The 25,588-nt window shown below is 41.4% G+C and overlaps 1 protein-coding gene across 8 annotated transcripts in view; it reads right to left on the minus strand.

Moving 5' to 3' along the window:
• Window positions 1-22,228, minus strand: part of rgs19 (regulator of G protein signaling 19) — a 151,840-nt gene extending 129,612 nt beyond the window's left edge. For 2 of the 8 annotated variants that reach the window (XM_060938022.1, XM_060938019.1), the window contains exon 1: window positions 22,068-22,228. In XM_060938022.1, the coding sequence (XP_060794005.1) occupies window positions 22,068-22,078 (11 nt within the window). In that variant the 5' untranslated portion in view covers window positions 22,079-22,228. Of the gene's footprint in view, window positions 1-4,673; window positions 4,864-5,785; window positions 5,853-22,067 lie in introns of those variants that run through there. The other 6 variants (XM_060938015.1, XM_060938016.1, XM_060938020.1 and 3 more) reach the window with 6 other exon arrangements.
• Between the last annotated feature and the right edge of the window lie 3,360 nt (window positions 22,229-25,588).

Here is a 25,588-nt window from a genome sequence, read left to right on the forward strand (position 1 = left end):
GTTGATTTTTTTTTTTTTGTATTTTTGGGGGCTTTGTTTTGGAGTTTTTATTTCGTCCTCGGTCGGTTCAGAAACACGCTCCGCCATTTTGTTCTTCTCTACTCACGGTATGTAAGCTGATATCCTAGTAGTAGAGTAGCCAGTCAAGAGTGTGCAGCTGCTCGTATCCAGAGAATGTAGACAGAATAATACATTATCCCATGATCATATTGACATTTGTGTAGAATTAACTGTTGGCAACAAACAAACAAACAAACAGTTTTCATGGCCTATGCAGCAGAGCTGTAATGATACACAATTCGATAATAGAATACAGTGGTGTCATGATAAGTCTTATTTTAAGTCACTGCTGGCGTGTCTGAAAAGGGTGTGTCTGAAGCATGAGGCACTTTATTTTGCATTCAGCTGTTATCTGTTATCAGCTGAAAATCACGCAGTTCTATACAGCACAAGCATGTTTCTGAATTTTTCCCAATCGCCGCCGTGATCTCGTTAACCCAGAATGATCCGGCTGGGAAATGCTGTCTTAAAGCATGTGAGAGAGAGTGTGTGAATGTGTGTGTTATTAGTGCCGGCTAGTATGGCTCGTGAAAAACAGCATGCTTAGGGGAAGCATGCTATTTTTAAATCCCCATAGCCTCTCCTGATTTGAGATAAAGAGGAAGTTACTTTTTCAGAAGGGTGAGTGAGGCCTGATTAAGTTTCAGTGTTTATTATACTTCACATTATATAAGTGCTATTGCATGATGTATAGCTTACTTTGTTATGCAGTCTGGTGAATATACACTACGCATCATTAAACACCATATCATTACAGCTTTACTATACAGTCAACTGCAACACTCGACAGATAAAGCTTTTTCACCTACATGGCTATGCTGGATCGAGTCCTATTTTATATTCTTCTGAATACTGGAGGTGTAAACCGCATTGTTCAAGTCAGACTCATTTGCATTGATTATTGTGATAAACACAACTAGCACATGCGGCAATTTATTGACCTTGCACGAGCCTCCGATTAGATGTTTATTTCAGTGCTTGCCATCTTTTCATTCACATACCAGCGTATTAATCTTTCTTTCTTTTATTAGGTTCTTTTTGAACATTCTCTTGCTTTAATGTTACATTTTTGCAGTTGACAGAAAGAGAAAAAAAAAACACCTGATATACTTTGTCATTTCATATTTTCAACAAACTGATTTTCTTTTGGGCTTCAGCGTGAACCATACGCAGGTCGTTTACGCAATCTTGAAATCAACTTGGGTAACTGTGTAGCGCCACCCTGAATACTGAGAACTTCCATGGAAAAGATTGCTGTCAAAGACCGTCGTGAGCTGCCTGCTCTAATGGTGTTTCATTTACATTTCCTCAGGTGTTAAAGGGAAAAATGTACTCATGTGGATTGTACCTGTGGTTACTATAATGTAATACTACAATATTTGGTCTCCAATGGATATGAGAGAGGGAGAACAAGATCTCATCTCATTATCTCTAGCCGCTTTATCCTGTTCTACAGGGTCGCAGGCAAGCTGGAGCCTATCCCAGCTGACTACGGGCGAGAGGCGGGGTACACCCTGGACAAGTCGCCAGGTCATCACAGGGCTGACACATAGACACAGACAACCATTCACACTCACATTCACACCTACGGTCAATTTAGAGTCACCAGTTAACCTAACCTGCATGTCTTTGGACTGTGGGGGAAACCGGAGCACCCGGAGGAAACCCATGCGGACACGGGGAGAACATGCAAACTCCGCACAGAAAGGCCCTCGCCGGCCACGGGGCTCGAACCCAGACCTTCTTGCTGTGAGGCGACAGCGCTAACCACTACACCACCGTGCCGCCCAGCCCAAAAAATATCTTTAAAAAAAAAATACGCGCATTCTCAAGCTATTTACAGCCAGGGATCCTTTTAACTATTACATAAATGTCACTGAAGCCTTCAGCACTGATTTTTTTTTTAACAAAATCCAAGATGCTATGCATATCATGCTCAGTATTTTAATGTATACAATAACAGTTTGGTTATTTCCTGGAGCCACTGAGCTTTCTAGTCATTTAGGTTTGGATTAAACCCATTCAATTCAAGTGACCAGTCAAACAGTCAAATGTCAACAGGAACTCAATAACAAATATAACTTTGATAATGGTTGGTTGTAATTTCTACCACTGTAATTTCAAAAACCACTGATCCCCTGTCTATGCTTCATGGGCCACTAGGGGTCCGTGGACCCCACTTTGAGAATAACTGTTTTAAAGGACATAGGACATGAAACATAAATGCACGCTATATCAGTTTCTTTCCATTAAAAATATGAATTAATTGCATCAACAAATACAAAATCATCTATTAAATTCAGCAAAATCGTTATATTCGTGATGATTATATGGCATTTCTGCTCGAGCTCCGATATGCATATTTTACAACCGGAAGAGCCGCTGTCACGTGATCATACGTCACAAAAACTTTCGGGCACAGCACAAGCGGGTAGATGAATGGAGAAGTGAATGACAAGAAAATTGTTTTTATAGTCTTTAACGTACATTGGACATCATGGTGTATTGTGCTGCTTATGGTTGCAATAATTCCAATGGGAAATACCCTGGAGTAAGTTTTTTTGCATTCCCCAAGGACCCGAAGCTGAGGAAAGTGTGGGCTCACTACTGCCGTAGAAAAAACTTTGCACCTACTGTTTCCCACAAACTGTGTTCGGACCATTTCACTGAGGATTCTTTCAACATTAATACTCAGGTACTGAGCGATATTAATTGCCAAGCCAAATTTAAGAGGCCGTATAGCCGGGTTCATGGAGGCAGTGATAGCGCCATAATATACAGGGCCTAACATTCCTACAACTGTAGAGACAGTCAAGAATAGGGCTGTGCCGATAGACGATGCCATCGTCCATCGACGATGGTGGTCATCCATCACGATGGAGAGCCACCATCGTGATACCACGCCCCCTCCTGTCATAAACATGCATATACGGTATCATCTGGGCCTATTTAACCTAAAAAGTTAGTTTTTTGTTAGTTTAGTTAGTTAGTTTTGTTTAATATATAAATATATTATATAACATATAATTATATATAAATACATAATTATATAAATCATTATAAAGTAATATCCTATTACCGCTTGTTCACGTAGGCTATGGCGCAGGGACGTGCTAGTGAACATAACATGTGGTTACACAAATACAGTATGCTACTAATAATAAATTTTGACTTCATTTTTTAGCCTACACTATACTTTTAATGTAAAATTTGTCATGTTGTTCAAACAAATAGCCACTATTAACGACTTCAGTCGGGAAATATTGCACCTTATCAAACAGCAGTGAAGTGCAGACTTCGGCAGAAGTCAAATAACTTTAATCTGGTAAATAGTCTACTTTCAGACACAAAATAGTCCACTCTATGCCATAATGTCAAACCAAAGGGAAGAATGAAGGTGATTCTGATAAATGTAAAGACAGTAAAAAAAACAATATTAAATCATGATTTTAAAAGCTGGTGCAATAATTCAAACACTAATAAATTGGAAAAATTAGCGCGTTCAAGTGCGCACTAAAGGCCGAAACGCATCTTCAATTGATATGGTGTAAATAAACAATGAGTAATAGCTTAAGTGTAGTTTCTTCTCATAGTTTGAATACTAGTCTTTCATTGTTAGAGCAGATTAATATCTTGCCGTGATCAGTGAGTGCTCGGGGAGGTTCATTTCCACCTGCGCTTTGCGCAGCTCATTTCTCCGAAACCAGCTGTGCGCAAACGCAGTGTTGACTGCTCGGCAAACTCCAAACGCTCGGTCTGTACTGGCCCTCTGTTGCGCAAGCGAGTTGGTTATGGCCAGGTTCAAATTGTGCCCAAAACAACTTAACCACGGCATCTCAATTGCCTGATGGCTGTGACAATATTCGCCCTGTTGTCCGTTGTTATGCAGGCGATCTTTTTCTCCTCTATTTTCCATTCGGCAAGTGTCTCGCGCAATGCGTCTTCTAAATTGTCCGCTGAATGTGTCTCTGGCATGAAACTCGTCTGCAGGCATTTGGACTGCATTGCCCACTCTCGGTCCACATAATGTACGGTAGCTGACATATAGGGCATCATGTTGCAGCTGGACCACATATCCGTTGTCAAGGCCAAATATTCCACATCACCTAGCGCTTTTTTTCTTTACGTGCCAAAGCCTCGGATGAGTATCTAATACTTTTAATAATAATAATAATAATAATAATTTTAATAATGTGGTATTAAAATCCCCCCCCGGCCCACGATATGATCGTCCATCACGATGTTTGCACTGTAAACATCGTCGATGCCAATTAAGGGGACATGGCACAGCCCTAGTCAAGAAATCCTGTAACATTAATGGACATTTAAATAAATGTTATGTTGGTAAGTTTGTTTAACTTTTCTTAATTTTCATCTCTTTCGCCAAATGGCGTAGTGTTGTTGGCTGTGTGATGGCGTTTCGCCATTTTGAATGTTTTCATCTCGGACTCTGGAAGCATTGTATCTCAATCAATCATGAAAAATATCAGCAAAAAAAAAATAGCTTGCAACGGACTTTAGCTAGATCTATGATGAACTTTCAATGTATGATACAAAAATAATACTTCTTTCAACAGATCATTAGCCTTTGAGCAGAATTGTTTTTAACTTACCAGGAAGTGTTATCGAGCCGACCGCTTTCAGTTTCATGGGGATTGAATGAACTCTCACTCTCAGAATCATCTGACCCGTCAGAGTAAAGACAAGATCCATGTTCATGTGAATTTCCAGCTATCGGTTCGAACTGATAGGGTCTAACTTCACATCTCTGTGAAACATCGGGAATATCACTGTCGATGGTGTCCATTTCGGTAACCTGTTTACATTAGATTCCCAAGCGCTGGCTCCTTGGAAAGTTTTTATGACGTCACGGGTCACGTGACCACCTAGCTAATTAACGAATCATTGTTTTACGCTGATGTATAGAAAAGTTGAATAATGTGATGATTTTCACATTTTTGACGCCCTGCAGTGATTTAGATGGCATTTCTTATGTCCTTTATACATAATTATACCCAGAAAAAAAATCCATGTCCCATGTCCTTTAACCACTGTATTGCATTATACAGACATCAGGACCTTTTAGCAGGATCTAAAAACTACAAATAAATCAGAAAATGTGCTTTGTTAAAGGAAAATATCACTTGACTCATTTATACACAAATCGATTAGCAAATTAATAAAACGTCCATTTAATAGTGCAGCACAATTACGGTTTATTTTCATGATTATGTTCATTATTAGATTTCTTAATTAATTGACCAGAACTGACTACAATATCACCAAAATGGCTAACATTAAATTTCTTTCTTTTTTTTTTTTTAAATTGACCGCAGACTTCCCATTCATATATGTCTGTATGGTTGTATACTGTTTATCTAGCTGAGCTATCTCTACTATCTGTCTATAATTACATGATTAATGAGACACAGAGCAGTCTTATCTAAAACATTAAAAGACTACTGGCTTATAACGTACAAAGTAAAAGAAACATTTCTGGTGTTTAAATGATCAAATCCAATGAAGCCATTTTGTTCCCAAACCAGCTGAAATGTGTCTGAACAAAATACACTCTAGCTTTAACATAGTACAACCCTAAAATCGACCGGCTTATCCTAGAAATCACATGAATGCTTAGCTATAGCTCCTCTCTAAAGAAACACTTTCATTTTATAATTCAGCTAAAGCAGTTCACCTAATACTAATGGGAAGATATAATACTTACATTGCCTCAAATATAAATGAAAATATTAAAAGGCTGTTTGACTGCCAGGGTGGTCTCTGATTATGTTCATATCTAAAAGCACGAGTGAATGTGGCATGGCCAGCATCTCCTCCTTTACTTCTCCTTTAGCAAGCTGAAGAAGAGGGGAGGAAGATGAACTCAGCTCAAAAAAAGGGGAAATGAGCAACAGACAAGAGAAGAAAAAGAAGGGACAGAAAGGGAAGTTGGTGAAGCTGTACTGTGGAAAATACACAAAGACAGCAAAAGACTAAAAAGTAGTCGTAAGTAAAAAAAAAAAAAAAGGTGTGAGTAAAGCTGAAACAAACAGTCAGTGTCCTTCACGTTATGCGCAACAGTGAAGTTATGGGGAAAAAATATATATACACAAGGTAAACTCTCTTGCACACTAATTACAAATGACGGCATTCCACTATGGCGATACTATGGCAAAGAACATAGCGAGGAAAGATGGAGCAAACACAGTGATGACCACAGCATGACATACATGACTCATGCTTCCTTTTTGGGATCTGTCTTTTGTTATGGTTAAGCGTGGCTAATCTCTTGGTGACTTGCACTTCAGCTTCAACTGCCTCCTTTAGACCAAAACATGAAGGACAAAATGAGGGGAAAAAAAAAACCCCAATATGCTGAAGACATCAAAACTATCAAATAACACACATGGAATTATGTAGTAAGCAAAAACAAAGTGGAAACAATGCAATTTAAAAAAAAAAATTTTTTTTTGATTCTTCAAATTAGCCACCTTTTGCTTTGATGACGCTTTGCACACGTTTGGCATTCTCTCACCCAGCTTCATGAGGTATTCGCCTGGAACGGTTTTCCAACAGTCTTGAAGGCGTTCCCTTATATGTTAAGCACTTGTTGGCTGCTTTTCTTTCACTCTGCGGTCTAATTTATCCCAAACTATCTTAGTTGGGTTTAGTTTGGGTGATGGTGGAGGCCAGGTCATCTGATGCAGCACTCCTTCACTCTCCTTCTTGGTTAAATAGCCCTTACATAGACTGGAGGTGTGTCCTGGGTCACTGTACTGTTGAGAAACAAATGGTGGTCCCACTAAACATAAACCAGATGGGATGGCATGGTGCTGCAGAATGCTGTGGTAATGGTGTTGGTTAAGTGTGCTTTCAATTTTGAGTAAATTGCCAACAGTGTCACCAGCACCCCCCATCACACCTCCTCCTCCATGCTTCACGGCGGGAACCACGCCTGCAGATACCATCCGTTCCCTTTTTCTGCGTCTCACAAATACATGGCGGTTGGGACCAAAAATCTCAAATTTGGACTCCTCAGAACAAAGTACAGATTTCCACCGGTCTAAAGAATTTCTTGGGCCAGGCAAGTCTCTTCTTCTTACTGGCCTCCCTCAGCAGTGGTTTCTTTACAGCAATTTGACCATGAAGGCCTGATTCACACAGTCTCCTCCGAACAGTTGATGATGTGATGTGAGTTCACTTGAACTCTGTGAAGCATTCATGGAGGCTCTAATCTGAGGTGATGTTAATTATTGATTTCTGAGGCTGGTAACTTTAATGAACATATCCTCTGCAGCAGAGGTAAGTCTTGGTCTTCCTTTCCTGGGAGGGTCCTCATTACCCCTTTTCCACCAAATCAGTTCCAGGGCTGGTTCGGGGCCAGTGCTGGTGCTGGTTCACAACTCGTTCAACTTGCGAGCCAGCTGAGAACCAGTTTGCTTTTCCATAGCTCGCGGTACTAAGGGAAGACACGTCATTACGTCGCTGTATACATCAGTTACGTCGTTGTATACGTCATTACGTCGCTGTATACGTCAGTTACGTCGCTACGTTTGCATAAACCTTGACGCGAATATCGAAGCAAAAACAACACGGAAGAAGCAGCAGCAGCAGCAACAACAACAATAATAATGGATGACTTCGCGTTTGTACAGCTGCTGCTTCTCGTCGCTTAAAAATGGCGATCTTTCGCGGTCTTGTTATTGTTGTTGGTCTTAACAACTCCACCCCCCTGCTGACGTAAGCGGTTCTTTCCTCTGGCCCAGCAGAGAGTTGGTGCTAGCCTGGAACTGGTTTTTCTGGCCCCAGAGCCAGTTCTTTGTCAGTGGAAACAGAAAACCCGGTTCCAAACTAAGCACTGGCCCCAAACCAGCCCTGGAACTGCTTTGGTGGAAAAGGGGCACATGAGAGCCAGTTTCATCAGAGCTTTTGATGGTTTCTGGAACTGCAATTGAAGATGCATTCAAAGTTCTTACAATTTTCTTGACTGACTCACCTTCAGGTCTTAAGGTAATGATGAACTCTCGTTTCTCTTTACTTAGTTGAGCAGTTCTTGACATAATATGGATTACTACAGTTGTCAAATAATTGACTGTTTGAGCTCAAACGCATTAAGAAGGCAAGAAATTCTACTTATTAACTTTTGACGAGGCACAGCTGTGAACCGAAAAGCATTCCAGGTGACTACCTCATGAAGCTGGTTAGGATAATGCCAATAGTGTGCAAAGCGTCCTCAAGGTAAACGGTGGATACGTTTAAGAATCTAAGATATGAAACAAGTTTTTAACACTTTTTTATTAACCAACTAATTCCATATACGTTCCATATGTTGTTTCATAGTGTTGATGTCTTCAATGCTGTTCTACAATGTAGAAATATTGTCAAAATACAGAAAAACCTATGAATAAGTAGGTGTATCCAAACTTTTGACTGATCCTACAGTACCAATGTTTTAAAGGAAATATGAGTATTAAAAAAAAAAAAAAAGGTGTTGATCCTTCGGTATCAGTCGCCCATACCTAATGTAGAATTGCAGTCTCGATCAGGGGTGGGTTTCCCAAAAGCCTCTTAAAGCTAAGATCATCTTAACTAGGAGAGAGAGTGTTCATTGTGATGCTCGCTCTACCATTTAACGATGATCTTTGTGTTACGATGCTTTTGGGAAACCCACCCCTGTTCAGCAGTGAAAAGAAGTTTACACAAACTGACTAAAACATTCAGACACCTTTGTGACTGTTTCTTAAACATATTTAAATTCTACTGTACTTGTACTTATAACCCACTGAATGTACACTGAATGTCCACTCCGTGTCCGTCACTTCCATTTTGCCCTGCACTGACTTCAATGTGGCTTTACTGAACATGGGTATAAATAATGATGAGACCCATGACACATCAAGCAATCTGTTTGGCCATCGCCCAAGAACGTTCACTTTTCGTTTGCATAAAGTTGAAAAATCCTCAATGTGTTTTTCCATTCTTGTCATTTTACTCCAGCGCAAGATTTTTGCCTCTCTCCATAGAAAATGAACGCGAGGCGAGACGAAAAACACTTTGCACTGCTACACTATGAGAACACATTTCTTGCAATCGTAATGGCATACTTTTTTTGTTAATGTTAGTTACTCTGTAGTTACTCAACAATTCATAGTAAGCATTAATTAACAAGCTTTAAAAGATTAATATCTGCAAAACAAACTGGAAATAACCACTCAAACTTCAGCACGCGATGACACCTGATATAAACACTTTCATTCAAAAGGCACTGCAGTCAGCCTTAAAAAAGACTACAACCCCGATTCCAAAAAATTTGGGACAAAGTACAAATTGTAAATAAAAACGGAATGCAATGATGTGGAAGTTTCAAAAGTCCATATTTTATTCAAAATAGAACATAGATGACATATCAAATGTTTAAACTGAGAAAATGTATCATTTAAAGAGAAAAATTAGGTGATTTTAAATTTCATGACAACAACACATCTCAAAAAAGTTGGGACAAGGCCATGTTTACCACTGTGAGACATCCCCTTTTCTCTTTACAACAGTCTGTAAACGTCTGGGGACTGAGGAGACAAGTTGCTCAAGTTTAGGGATAGGAATGTTAACCCATTCTTGTCTAATGTAGGATTCTAGTTGCTCAACTGTCTTAGGTCTTTTTTGTTGTATCTTCCGTTTTATGATGCGCCAAATGTTTTCTATGGGTGAAAGATCTGGACTGCAGGCTGGCCAGTTCAGTACCCGGACCCTTCTTCTACGCAGCCATGATGCTGTAATTGATGCAGTATGTGGTTTGGCATTGTCATGTTGGAAAATGCAAGGTCTTCCCTGAAAGAGACGTCGTCTGGATGGGAGCATATGTTGCTCTAGAACCTGGATATACCTTTCAGCATTGATGGTGTCTTTCCAGATGTGTAAGCTGCCCATGCCACACGCACTAATGCAACCCCATACCATCAGAGATGCAGGCTTCTGAACTGAGCGCTGATAACAACTTGGGTCGTCCTTCTCCTCTTTAGTCCAAATGACATGGCATCCCTGATTTCCATAAAGAACCTCAAGTTTTGATTCGTCTGACCACAGAACAGTTTTCCACTTTGCCACAGTCCATTTTAAATGAGCCTTGGCCCAGAGAAGACGTCGGCGCTTCTGGATCATGTTTAGATACGGCTTCTTCTTTGAACTATAGAGTTTTAGCTGGCAACGGTGGATGGCACGGTGAATTGTGTTCACAGATAATGTTCTCTGGAAATATTCCTGAGCCCATTTTGTGATTTCCAATACAGAAGCATGCCTGTATGTGATGCAGTGCCGTCTAAGGGCCCGAAGATCACGGGCACCCAGTATGGTTTTCCGGCCTTGACCCTTACGCACAGAGATTCTTCCAGATTCTCTGAATCTTTTGATGATATTATGCACTGTAGATGATGATATGTTCAAACTCTTTGCAATTTTACACTGTTGAACTCCTTTCTGATATTGCTCCACTATTTGTCGGCGCAGAATTAGGGGGATTGGTGATCCTCTTCCCATCTTTACTTCTGAGAGCCGCTGCCACTCCAAGATGCTCTTTTTATACCCAGTCATGTTAATGACCTATTGCCAATTGACCTAATGAGTTGCAATTTGGTCCTCCAGCTGTTCCTTTTTTGTACCTTTAACTTTTCCAGCCTCTTATTGCCCCTGTCCCAACTTTTTTGAGATGTGTTGCTGTCATGAAATTTCAAATGAGCCAATATTTGGCATGAAATTTCAAAATGTCTCACTTTCGACATTTGATATGTTGTCTATGTTCTATTGTGAATACAATATCAGTTTTTGAGATTTGTAAGTAATTGCATTCCATTTTTATTTACAATTTGTACTTTGTCCCAACTTTTTTGGAATCGAGGTTGTACATGAGAGAAAATAAATGATCGATTTACCATTGAATTAAAACACACACACACACACACACACACACACACACACACACACACACACAATCACTGTTCCTCATCAAAACACACTGACATGTTACATTGCTTTCGAATTTGAAGCCTAACTGTCTGTGTTATGTGTACGCATAAATGTCTACTATACGCCTATCTGATGTGTTCAAGATAACCGTCGTTGCTGAAAAAGTAAATATCCTGTCACATACTCTTTTCAGCCATCCGCACTGTTATACAGCATACAGTCGTTTAGCCATCTGTTCCTCTCAGACATTCTTACCAAACCTGTGTCACTTTCTAGAGCTCATAATACTGAACTAAAACCAGCTGACCTGAGGTTAGGCCTTATTACGTTCAGTCCCTGATAAAAAGCACACAACTTACAATGAAATGTGTGTTGAACTGGAATATCCTGTTTAGATAGAAAAGGGATGTTTGTCAATCCGGGGCCGTGTTTGCCTGATTATAATATGATGGATAGAAAGTGTGAATGTACTGTAGGCTTTTGTGGACCAGAAGATAGTTAAAGCAGATACGCAGAGCCTTTATTTTTAAATACATTTCTGAGTGGATAGTATCTCCATCCTTGACTCTTGTATGCTGCATAAATGGGAATAAAAAATATATATTTTTAAGAGTTAAAATCGACCGCAAAGTTGGCATTCGAGCTGCCCCGCTGAGCCAGCCAGCCCTGAGTGCGTGACGTCACAGCAGGAACCGGTTTTAAGGCCGAGGCCTTTTATAGCTATAGACCAAAGTCATATAAATAAAAATTTATGGTGAAAGTAAGAAATACCTTCACCGACTTGCTCAACTAAGACTGATTTGACTTCGTTGATTGTGGGTTGACCCTCATTAAAACAGGATGGGTGTTATAACTTATGCAACATACATGTACTGTACATGCATGCATTTTCACTGATAAAACGTAAAAGGCTAATTAAATAATCAGATGAACTGAGACAGACAATCACATTCTGAAGCAAATTAAATAATCTTATACTGGTAACTTAAACACAATACAAGTTACATGTATTAATCTAAATGCAGGCAAACAGCGTGTTTTTTTTAATCCAAATGCGAGTTGGAGCTTACCCGTCTGTGTTCTCGCTTCTTGAAGGCCGATCTTGTGGCTGATTGTTTTTGAAACAATCTGACTTTCAGCTTTTTGTTCGGTTCTCTGTTCATTCACTTCTTCCACGTAAGGGTGAGATGGCAGCAATATCCAGTTTAGAAATCAGACAGCTGCTTTACTCATTTACTTTTTCTTCATACTGTGTATTCTGCGATTACTGCTCGGCTCAGGCAATTACTAAAACCTGGGACGAAACGGGACGTCACCGGTTTTAGCAACAACTGCAGGGAGGTCACTGCCCAAGCGATATGTCCCGTCCCGTTCTGTCCCGGGTTTTAGCAACAACCCTCAGCTCACTCCGGGAGGACTGGTGCAACTGAACTTACTTTCCTTTTAAAATAAATAAATAAAATAAATACTTTCCTTTTCTTGTAGTTTTCTTTTCCTTTAATTATTGGTACTACACCCTCTTTCAATACGGGCTTATAGCCAACGCTCCTCAACAGATCAGAGGTTTCGTACGAGTCCTCAGTAAAATGTGCAGAGCAGGGGAGAGACCACTTCGTAGGCGCCCAATGTGCCCGTGAACTTCTCGCAAAATGCATCCAAATCTTTTCAGTTTGAACATTCTTGGGCCATGAATGCAACGTAAATCCACCTTCTGTCGTGTTGCTGCACCGACCAGTAACACATCTACGTGGCATGGCGATAAGTTAGCTCAAAATGGAGGATCGGAGTTGCAGTCAGCTCTGTGTTTTAGTATAGCGGAAATGGCGATGAGACCAACAGACTTCCTCTTGTGACGTTACGGACGTCAAGGTCATTCACTCAGACCGCTACCTATATAAATCACTTTAATCGTAAAAATTGCTATCTTAGATTTATTGTTAACACTTAAAACTATTCCTGCGCCATTCTTGAGGTCTCAAGGCATTTATAAACGAAAGTGAGGCCATGGCTCTGCGTATCTGCTTTAAGGAACAGCAGGCTAAGCTGCCTTAATTCATGGTGTTAACCTTGATTTTATGTGTCTGGATCACGTTGGATTTGATTTATCCATGAATATTGATAATACAAGAAAAGAAATCAAAAGTCTAAGTGACACACGATACAGTTAAAAGGCAGGAATAAAACCCCAAGGGGACTGTTCTATCCCAAGAGACAAGAAAACGTAAACATGTCACATTGGAAATGGATAAATACGATTTCTGTGCCCAGTTTAGTTGAGTAAATGCCAGTGACTGTGGCTTAAACATAAGATTCCTTGCTAAAACCTGGCAAAACACATGCTCTGATGCGCGAACATACAGTAAATAAGTGACGATATCTGGAATGCTCATCTTCACCAAAACAAGACTGGCTCTAATTCAGTGGTGCAACATGTTGAGTGAAGACTATAACCTGCCCATGGACACTAATTAATTGCATAACTATTGCACTGGTCTTCGTCCATCCAATTAGGTGCAATTATATCTTATGAACAAAAGGCATTGCAGTCACCATTGAAAGCTGAGTTGCAAGTGGGAAAATAAACGATTAATTTATCAAATGCATCGTTAAATTAGAGTTGGTGCACTGTCACTGTTTGTCATCAAATCACACTGGCATAACAGTGCATTCTCATTTTGAAAGGTTATTAAAGGTTATGTGACTGCATGGATATCTACTCTATACCTGTCTACTTGTGGAACTCGGATGCTTACGTCCTGCAATTAAAATGTCATTTCGTGTCTTTTGCCATATAACTTAAAAGAGCAAACACAGAGTTTCAGTATATTAGACCCATTCAGCCAGCTAGTGTGGCAAATCTGACAAAACAGTAAAACACAATATTCATGTTTAAAATCTGACCTAAAATATATTTAAAAATAAACTAACTCGCATTTACCTTATTACTATTGATTCAAAAGTAAAATTTTAGTCGTGAAATTCTTCCATGATTTTATCTCATTCCCAAACAATCCTTAAACACTCTCTATCTCTATCTCTCTCTCACACACACACACACACACACACACCCCGAATACACTTTTAAGTTGAATGCTTTCAACCTCTATCATTCCCCGATACACCACACCATCCATTAACTTCCTGTAGAGTACTCAGTGGAAGTCAACTTAAGGAAATTCGCCAACAAGCAGAGGCAGAGTATTCCTGTGTCGATCCTCTACGATTATTGTACATTTAAATTTTTCAACTTCAAAAGTGAGGACTTTTGAGAGCTTTGAGTGGTTAATCACACACATGCAATGTGACTAGTTTTGTACCCATAATCGATTAATACAGCCACAAATCAGAAAAAAGGTTGGGATGGTATGGAAAATGCAAATAAAAAAGAAAGCAGCGATTTCTGAATTTACTTTGGCCTGTATTTCATTGCAGACAGTACAAACCCAAGATATTTCATATTTTGTCTGGTCAACTTCATTCCATTTGTTAATATAGAAACGTCATCGACTTCTCTGGGCTCGGAGGCGTCTGGGATGGACCATCACACAGTGGAAATGTGTATTGTGGTCAGAGAAATCAGTATTCCAGGACTTTTTTTGTAAGAAATGGATGCCATGTGCTCTGGACCAAAGACAAAAATGACCATCCAGACTTTTACGAGCAAGTCCAAAAGCGAGGGTCTGTCATGGTATGAGATTGTCATTTTTTCATAATGTCACATAACAAAGTGGTAAATGCTTTACCGTCTCAACTTTTTTTGAAATGGGCTGCAAAAATCAAAATTGATGTGTTTATCCATCCATCCATTATCTATAGCTGCTTATCCTGTTCTACAGGGTCGCAGGCAAGCTGGAGCCTATCACGGCTGACTACGGGCGAAAGGCGGGGTACACCCTGGACAAGTCGCCAGGTCATCACAGGGCTGACACAGAGACACAAGCAACCATTCACACTCACATTCACACCTACGGTCAATTTAGAGCCACCAATTAACCTAACCTGCATGTCTTTGGACTGTGGGGGAAACCGGAGCACCCTGAGGAAACCCACGCGGACACGGGGAGAACATGCAAACTCCACACAGAAAGGCCCTCGCCGGCCATTGCGCTCAAACCCAGAACCTTCTTACTGTGAGGCAACAGTGCTAACCACTACACCACCGTGCAGCTAAATTAATGGGATAAAACGTCAAATAATGTGCTGTTGTATTGTTCTGAATGCAATACGGGTCAAAGATTATTTACAAATCATTGTTTTCAGTTTTAATTTCAGTTTCAACCAACTTTTTCTGATCTGAGGTTGTACACAAGAGCACAAGAGTGATCAAAACCCATGTATTAGTAGCACCCGCTAAAATGTCCCCCAAAAGTAGTTTCAGGTTTTTACCAGAATGTGTAAGGTGGCACATGAAAATGTGGTTATTGAAAAAAGGAGAAGAAGAAAAAAAAGCACTGTTTAAAAAGAACTATGGCAAAGAGTCATTTATTCACTACCCAACTCCATGGACCAATCACAGTGCCTTTTCTACTTTTCATTCTCCAGTTATTATTCCTTCACAAATGTCTGTTAAGTAACCCATTAAACAAGATAAAGTCTGTAAACTGCAGAGGGTAGTGTTTACAAGCAATGATGTGTGGTGTGTTAAAGACATCATGATGCCTTAAAGACGAGAAAGAAAGAAATTTCCTATGACACTGTTTTTCTCACTGTGATATCCAGGTCAATCACAACATGTGTCTGAAATCAATGGTTTAAACGGTAGCTTTACAGGAGAGTGCTGCATGTTACTGAAACCATGTAAGTGTGTGATGTCTCTAACACTACTTTATCACTATCACTATCTGAAACCATAACTTACAGTGCAATGGTGCAAAAAATCCACTGCAACAACACTAACTAAGAAATGCTAACTAAAACTGTCTTTATGCAGAGCCTTTATTTTTAAATACATTTCTGAGTAGATAGTATCTCCATCCTTGACTCTTGTACGCTGCATAAATGGGAATTTAAAAATATATATTTTTTGAGAGTTAAAATCAACCGCAAAGTTGGCATTTGAGCTGCCCCGCTGAGCCGGCCAGCCCTGAGCGCGTGACGTCACAACGGTAACCGGTTTTAAGGCCGAGGCCTTTTACAGCTATAGACCAAAGTCATATAAATAATAATTTATGGTGAAAGTAAGAAATACCTTCACCGACTTGCTCAACTAAGACTGATTTGACTTCACTGATTGTGGGTTGACTCTCATTAAAACAAGATGGGTGTTATAACTTATGCAACATACAGGTACATGCATGCATTTTCACTGATAAAACATAAAAGGCTAATTAAATAATCAGATGAACTGAGACAATCACATTCTGAAGCAAATTAAATAATCTTATACCAGTAACTTAAACACACAATACAAGTTACATGTATTAATCTAAATGCAGGTAAACAACGTGTTGTTTTTGTTGTTTTGTATCCAAATGAGAGTCGGAGCTTACCCGTCTGCGTTCTCGCTTCTTGAAGGCCGATCATGTGGCCGATTGTTTTGAAACAATCTGACTTTCAGTTGTTCATTCAGTTCTCCGTTCATTCGCTTCTTCCACGTAAGGGCGAGATGGCAACAATATCCAGTGAAGAAATCAGATGGCTGCTCCACTCATTCTCCATTTTCTCCATGCTGAGTACTCCGCCATTACTGCTCGGCTCAGGCAATTACTAAAACCTGGGATGGAATGGGACGTCACCGGTTTTAGCAACAACCGCAGGGAGGTCACTGCCTGAGCGATAATATGTCACGTCCCGGGTTTTAGCAACAACCCTTGGTTCACGCTCCGGGAAAACTGGTGCAACTGAACTTACTTTCATTTTCTTGTAGTTTTATTTAATTGTTTGTACTGCACCCTCTTTCAATACGGGCTTATAGCCAACGCTTCTCAACAGATCAGAGGTCTCATACAAGTCTTCAGTAAAATGTGCAGAGCAGAGGAGAGACCACTTCGTAGGCACCCAATGTGCCCGTGAACTTCTCGCAAAACGCATCCAAATCTTTGCAGTTTGAACATTCTTGGGCTATGAATGCAATGTAAATCCACCTTCTGTCGTGTTGCTGCACCAGCCAGCAACACATCTACGTGGCATGGCAATAAATTAGCTCAAAATGGAGGATCGGAGTTGCAGTCAGCTCTGTGTTTTAGTATAGCGGAAATGGCGATGAGACCGACAGGCTTCCTGCGGTGACGTCACAGACGTCAAGGTCATTCACTCAGACCGCTACCTATATGAATCACTTTAATCGTAAAAATTACTATATTAGATTTATTGTTAATGCTTAAAACTATTCCTGTGCCATTCTTGAGGTCCCAAGGCGTTTAGAAACGAAAGGTGAGGCCATGGTTCTGCGTATCTGCTTTAAGGATCATTTACAGTAATCTGTACCAGTCCTTTTAAAAATTTCAACAAGTGAGATGAGATTGCACCTTTTATGAATGACGAGGCTTTCTTACGGCAGTGCTACATGCGCAGAAGATTTCAAACAGAAGGACGCTCCTGGGCAAGAGCATGAGATGAACTGATCAGGTCTGAAATGTGACCTGTGTTGAGGCAGTGTACAGTAGTTGAGGCAATTTCCGCATATTCAGGGGCGTAGCTAGGATTTTTCAAAGGGGGACGTCATACACTGACTGGCAGCCTGAGTACATCATGTAACAAAAAATAATTACCATTGCTAGTTTTAGGTAGCTTAGAAACCGGCTCTTCCATTATTGCTGTTTCTTCCATGTTTTCTTGATGTTGTGTTCTAGAAACGGCACACAATGCAACAAAATGCATTTGAAGCCACAAAATGCAACTTTGATGGAAAAAAATCTATAATAAATTGCGTACCTCTCTTCACATCGAAAGGAGGAAAGTTTCGCTTGTTTTGACATGGTGAATTATTAACACAAGAGGAAACACCCGTAATTCACAACTAAAAAGACTGCAGCTACACTGCCAGCTTGACCATGCTTACTAGTGTCGTGCTTGCGCAGAACTGGGTTTTTATGCCCAAACCACAGGAAGTCCATACAAGGTTACAGAAACCATAATAAGGCTGAGGTGACAATCTAGTAAAAAAAAAAATGTTAGAAAAATTACAGTGAGTGCTTTTCTAATATTCTTATGCAGCTATTGAAAAAATGTACGGTCCGACAAAGGGGGGGGGGGGGGGGGGGAGGCACCCCCAGCTATGCCCCTGATATTCAGGACATACTTACAAACTCCTGACATCAGAAATGTGTTGTGAGTGGCCTGGATTGAGTCAGATCCTGAAATGAGTTACACAGCAGACTTGAAAACATTTTCTTGTGTAGGTGAGTATGCATAACTTTGTACTTTTTGCTTTGCGCGGCAAAAAGGGCAGCACGGTGGTGTAAGTGCCTCACAGCAAGAAGACATGAAGTCTTTTTAATTGATAAAAATAAAGAAAAAACGCTAAATTAGAAGTTGTGTCCAGACTTCTAACTGCTACTGTACATTAGAACAAGACAGAACACCCTTTTACAGCTGTACCATCCCAGTGGTGTAGTGCAGCCTTTCTCAACCAGGGTGCCGGTGCCGTCTGGCTTCATTAGGGGTGCCGTCAAAAAATTATATATTCTAACAATGAAATAAATAAAATGAATTAAAATTCCAAAAAACGATAGTTACACTAATGCAGATCATCGCCGCCTCATGCATCATCAAAATGTGTCTCACGGCCCCCTTTCCCATGTCACAACGTCACTGCCAGGGTCAGCGTATGGTCAGTGTGACTGCGTATATTTTATATGGGGGTGCCTTGAGAATTTGCATACTTCTGAAGGGTGCTGTGACTGAAAAAAGGTTGTGAAACGCTGGTGTAGTGGTTAGCACTGTCGCCTCGCAGCAAGAAGGTTCTGGGTTCGAGCCCAGCGGCCGGGGGAGGCCTTTCTGTGTGGAGTTTGCATGTTCTGCGTGAGTTTGCTCCGGTTTCCCCGACAGTCCAAAGACATGCGGTTAGGTTAATATGGGACGGCCTTGGGCTGAGGTGCCCTTGAGCAAGGCACCTAACTCCCAGCTGCTCCCCGGGCACTGTTAGCATGGCTGCCCACTGCTCTGTGTGTGTGTGTGTGTTCACTGCTTCAGATGGGTTAAATGCAGAGATGAATTTCAGAAGTGTGTGATGAATAAAGTCGTTCTTTCTTTCTTGTAATGCAAAAGAAACAAATGCTGTGTTCACACTTATACCGGTACGATAGTGGTATAACTGTATCGATACAAAGTATACCGGTACAGTTTAGTGCATCTGTCCACACTAGCGAGAAATGTTTGCGGTTTTCTTTCACGGAAGTTGAAATGCGCGTGCGCAAAATGTTTCCGTGGTTACCGAGTAACTTCCTTCCGAGAATATGGCGGATGAAACAACGTGTGTGTGCTTTTTGTTGTCAATGTACAGTCTGTATTTCTGGTGGTCATTTATTCAGTCGAATCGTATAAAACGCGCGAGGCAGTTGAGAAAGAAACAAAGAAAACGAATCTCCCTTTCTCCCCCTCACTTTCTCCCTCTTCCCTTTTCTTCCCCTCCCTTTCTCCCTCTTTCCTTCTCTTCCCCTCCCTTTTCCCCTCTTCCTCCTTTCTTCCTCCCTCCCTCTCTCCCCCCTTTCTTTGCTCCATGTAGCTCCACGGTCGTTTTGAGCCATTTTTTGACGTTTTATTTATAGCTGGAAAGCACGGGCGTATTGTATTGTATGAATAACCCGGAAGACGTAGGAATGGTTCATTGCGCTTGCGCATTATATTTGTATCGATACAGAGCCGCTTCATCTGTCCACACTACAGCGAAGCGCTACAGTACCGATACTGTACCGACACGAAACCCATACATTTGTGGGTTTCGTACTGATACAGTTATACCGCTACAGTTGCTAGTGTGGACAGGTGTTGCGGTATGAAAGTAGTTTCGTATCGGTACAAAATCCCTAGTGTGGACAGGGTAAAAGTATGTTTAAAATAAGTATAGATGCTCAGCTTGTGAACAGGCAAGGTAGGTAACTGCTTGGGGCCCCCTGGCCCAGGGGCCCCCCGAGAGTCGGGGCCCGAGGGCTTATTTATTTTGTTTTTTATTGTTCTTTACCATTGTATTTTCACATTTGATATTTAAAAAACTTTGGTTCCATACATTTTTCATTGGTGGCGGCACGGTGGTGTAGTGGTTAGCGCTGTCACCTCACAGCAAGAAGGTCCGGGTTCGAGCCCCGTGGCCGGCGAGGGCCTTTCTGTGTGGAGTTTGCATGTTCTCCCCGTGTCCGTGTGGGTTTCCTCCGGGTGCTCCGGTTTCCCCCACAGTCCAAAGACATGCAGGTTAGGTTAACTGGTTAACTAAATTGACCGTAGGTGTGAGTGTGAATGGTTGTCTGTGTCTATGTGTCAGCCCTGTGATGACCTGGCGACTTGTCCAGGGTGTACCCCGCCTTTCGCCTGTAGTCAGCTGGGATAGGCTCCAGCTTGCCTGCGACCCTGTAGAACAGGATAAAGCGGCTAGAGATAATGAGATGAGACATTTTTCATTGGTGTCAGATTATTTATAACATATCGGTGATGAACACTGGTCAGAAGGGCCCCCTGGAAATTTTTGCTTGGGGCCACAACAGACTCTGGAATCTCATCTCATTATCTCTAGCCGCTTTATCCTTCTACAGGGTCGCAGGCAAGCTGGAGCCTATCCCAGCTGACTACGGGCAAAAGGCAGGGTACACCCTGGACAAGTCGCCAGGTCATCACAGGGCTGACACATAGACACAGACAACCATTCACATTCACACCTACGGTCAATTTAGAGTCACCAGTTAACCTAACCTGCATGTCTTTGGACTGTGGGGGAAACCGGAGCACCCGGAGGAAACCCACGCGGACACAGGGAGAACATGCAAACTCCACACAGAAAGGCCCTCGCCGGCCCCAGGGCTCGAACCCAGGACCTTCTTGCTATAAGGCGACAGCACTAACCACTACACCACCGTGCCGCCCGACTCTGGAATCGCCTCTGCTTATAATAAGTATACATCCCTGACAACCTGTTCACCTCGGAAGCCCTCTGAATTACGTCAAACGCTCGTCCTCGCTCGCGCTGCGCGTACACCCCGGCCTCACACCCGCACGCACCCTGCGCTACAAAGCTCCTCGCCGCCACGCGCCATTCTTGCTCCAGGACACGCCCACTCCTCGCTAGACCAGCACGCGATGCGCGCTCTCGATTCATTCACTCGAAGGTGTCGCGCGTGACGCGGGAACGCGCTTTACTACACCACAACCAGAGAGAGAGAGAGAGAGAGAGAGAGAGAAAGAACATCTTTCGAGATGTGAAGAAGAAAAAAAAAGAACTCGAAAGAGCATTCAGCAGAGAGATAATAATTATTAAAAACAAACAATAACCGCACACTTTGACTTGAAAATAAAAAGGTGAGTCGAGTCCCTGCGACTGTTTGCTTTCAAAACCTGCCACCGGTCTGAGAACAGGCGAGAAACCGACACTGTCATGTCAAACAGCACACTGTTCCGCTGGCTCCTGGTAGCAAACCTGCCTCCTGCCTCTATTCTTCTCATCATAAACACACAAGATGCACAATTTCCTCTCACACTCGGGGAAATTAAATCACAGCCCCGGTTTCCACACACACAGAGAGAGTGAGAGAGAAATATGAGCTCCAGTCTCTGTGTGTGCTGAAGGGTTCCAGTTCAGATCCCCTGCACCACACATCAGCACTAACACATGGGAGATAAAGCCGGAGTCGCCGCGCGCGCTCAGCTGCACTAGTTTACACAGCTTATCACACTCACACACACACACACTCACTCACTCACACACACTCAGGAAAGGTGGTTTCACATTCAGTCCATACGACCAAACCAACCAGAAAACCATGTTAGTGCTGGTGTGGATAAAGCAGACCGAGCACGACCCTGTTCTCGAGGAAATCACGAACCTTTTCGAAAAGCCACCATCCGCTGGCAAACTGAAACGCTTCGGTTACATACAAACACTCCTCAACGACCATACTTACAATTTTGGCATGAAAATGGTCTGGATGGCGGTAGCCGTTGCGTTTTCTGAAGCACATCCGTTTCTTTTTTCTTTTTTGCTGTTTATAAATGTAACCACACAGTATCGCTTTTTCCTCCTCCAGTGTGCCAGCTTCAGAATCGACACCCTTGACGGAGGCAGGCAGAGGATGAACGGCGCATGCGCGAACTCAGTCAGTTCTGCTCGGCCGATTGACGAAGGACTTCCTCAGTAATTGTCATTTCCACTGGAACTCCTCTCACCGAGAACCTTCACTCCAGATCTCGCCTCATTTATCAATTAGTAAAGGAAACCAATGCATCCTTCTGTTTTACACCAGTGTCTTCATGGGCAAACCCGATATATTCCCGAGTAAAATGTGTTATAGGCCTTCTTCTTGCAGTGTAAATCGCAATTTCCTGCAACTGTATTTTAATCTGACAGTATTGCCGAGCACTTTGATATAAATCACAGGCTGCAACGATTTCTTTTTCCGGATAAATCAGAATGTCGACCAGCAGGAGGCGCCAAACACCAAGAATAATAAACGCACATACTGTACGACCCAGTGGTTAGCACGGTCATGTCACAGCAAAAAGGTCCTGGGTTCGAGCCCAGCAGCCAGCGAACAGGGGCCTTTCTGTGTAGATGTTCTCCCCGTGTCTGAATGGGTTTCCTCTGGGTGCTCCAGTTTCCCCTACAGTGCAAAGACATGCATTGGTGGCTCTAAATTGACCGTAGGTGTGAATGGTTGTTTGTCTCTGTGTCAGCCCTGCTTGTCCAGGGTGTACCCTGCCTCTCACCCATAGTCAGATGGGATAGGCTCCAGCTTGCCTGCGACCCTGTAGGACAGGATACGCGGCTACAGATAATGGATGGATGGACAACCCAGTATAGACGATCGAAGGTTTCAAACACCTTGCCTGTAAAACTATAACAAGCATAATAACTCGAAGGATACAATAAGAAAAATCCATAGCCTACGCTTGTTCAATCTCTTGGACTATATATCCATCCATCCATCCATCCATCCATCATCTGTAGCCACTTATCCTGTTCTACAGGGTCACAGGCAAGCTGGGGCCTATCCCAGCTGACTATGGGTGAGAGGCGGGGTACACCCTGGACAAGTTGCCAGGTCATCGCAGGGATGACACATGGAGACAAACAACCATTCACACCTACGGTCAATTTAGAGTCACCAGTTAACCTAACCTGCATGTCTTTGGGGGAAACCGGAGCACAGAGGAAACCCACGCGGACAACATGCAAACTCCACACAGAAAGGCACTCGTCGGTCACTGGGCTCGAACCCAGGACCTCTTGCTATGAGGTGACAACGCTAACCACTACACTACAGTGCTGCCCATATATATGAATGAGAGGGTTAATGGATATACCACGAGTGAGCGAAGCAAATGAGTGAAATATTTTTCAACACGAGAAGATAAATTTCATATCTTCACACCACCCTGTAATATTTTTTAGATTATGTGGACACATTCACAAAAAAATATGCAAGGTAATCAAACGAATTTTAATTTTGAGCTGGTTCACCATTTTGACAACATGCGTCTAGTCAGCAGGAAAACACTGGAAGTGACATCATCAGAGTGAAATATCGGAAAATATGTCACTCAGATCCGCAATGTAGGCCTATTTCGTATGAAAAATATGAGTTTTTCAACACGGGAAAGATAAAATTCATATCTTCAAGCTAACGTGTAAGTTTTCTTATTATTATAAAGGCACATTCACAAACAAAAGTACCCAAATTTATCAAAACAATTCATCGATTTCCTCACGAGTGACATATAGAGATTTATGTCACGGTTTTGGTTCTCCATGTCCTGGATGTAGCTCAAATGACAAATACAAGTGGTGTATTTCCCAGTAAAACACTCGTGTCCATATAATATATTTATCGATCAGCCATAAACTTAAAAACTGCACAAACTGCTGAAAAAGTTAATGTCGATACTTTTCTGTTTCAGTCAGCATTAACTTTTTCAGTAGTTTGTGCTACAGTAGCTCTTCTGTGGGACTGGACCATATGGCTAGCCTTCGTGCCCCATGCGACTCAAAGAGCCTTTGACACCCATGACCCTGTTGCCAGGTCACTGGTTGTCCTTCCTTGGACCACTTTTGGTAGGTACTAACCACTGCATACCGGGAACACCCCATAAGACGTGTCATTTTGGAGATGCTCAGACCCAGTCATCTAGCCATCACAATTTGGCTATTGTCAAAGTTGCTCAGCTTCTTGCACTTGCCCATTTTTCCTGCTTCCAACACATCGACTTCAAGCACTGACTGTTCTCTTCCTGCCTAATATATCTCACCCCTTGACAGGTGCCAACGTAATGAGATAATCAATGTTATTCACTTCACCTGTCAGTGGTCATAATGTTATGACTGAACAATATATATATATATATATATATATATATATATATATATATATATATATATATGTTTATACAAGTTTAAGCAAGCAGATTTTAGGCATTAACCAGCTTTAATTCATGGTTTCAAGCACTTAAAGAAATATTTATTCATACTCTATAATGAACAGGAATTGAAGGATCAGTGTAATAGCCACTTGGTGTCAGTAGAGCTCTGTTTCACTGTAGATGCACACATCTTGGCAATGCAGTACAATGAAAGCCTGATTTATAGCAGGTACAATAAAGAATGTGCTGGGTTTCTAGCTTGTATTAATTAAGGATTGATTTTAGTTAGCTTTGATGATAGCTTGTGCCTTGCATGCTGAGGTGTATCGACTGTAGCATCGACAACGAGCAGCAGAATTTTGCTGTCCAGAGTGTATTTTCTATTAGCTCTTATCCTGTTTAAAATGGTGCACAATTCATTTTCCAAATCTCTCTGCATGCAGGTTTCTTTCTGTATTATCAAGGCCAGACCAACGTAACTAATGTAAAAAAGGTGATAATGTTGAATGTGACAGTGAAGTATTTATAGCCTATATCATAACAGACCAAATTTATGATCTAGTTTTGTTTTTTACCGTATAAAATGATACAAGGAATGATAATTGTGAATGATTGTGGTTTTTGTTAGTGTGTGTAAGGGAGTTATTAAACTAATATGTATGAATGATATGAAATCATACAGCTATTGCCATTTTAAGCATCATAAGGCAAATGGAGATTTAAGCATCCTGATTAGCATTCTGAATTGCATTAGATTGTTGCTTGAATGTGAAGATCATACTGAGGTTCTTGCAGAAATGAGTTCCTGTTATGTAGCTCCAACAGGCTATTATTATTATTATTATTATTATTATATCCTGATCCAAGTATTGAATTATGACTGTAGCATGTAAAGACAGTAAAAAAAATTAACCCATGCTAAAATATTAATGTATGCTTCTGCCAGCTATTATTTTTTTTTAAAAAAGGAACCAAAGAATGCATATATAATATTGTTTCTGTATTTCACAATTTTCATAGCATTGACTGGAAAGTGGATATAGATCCGTTTTCTCCTTTATGCCTCCAC

This window comes from Neoarius graeffei, chromosome 13 (assembly GCF_027579695.1).
Source record: "Neoarius graeffei isolate fNeoGra1 chromosome 13, fNeoGra1.pri, whole genome shotgun sequence".
Classification (NCBI taxonomy): domain Eukaryota; kingdom Metazoa; phylum Chordata; class Actinopteri; order Siluriformes; family Ariidae; genus Neoarius; species Neoarius graeffei.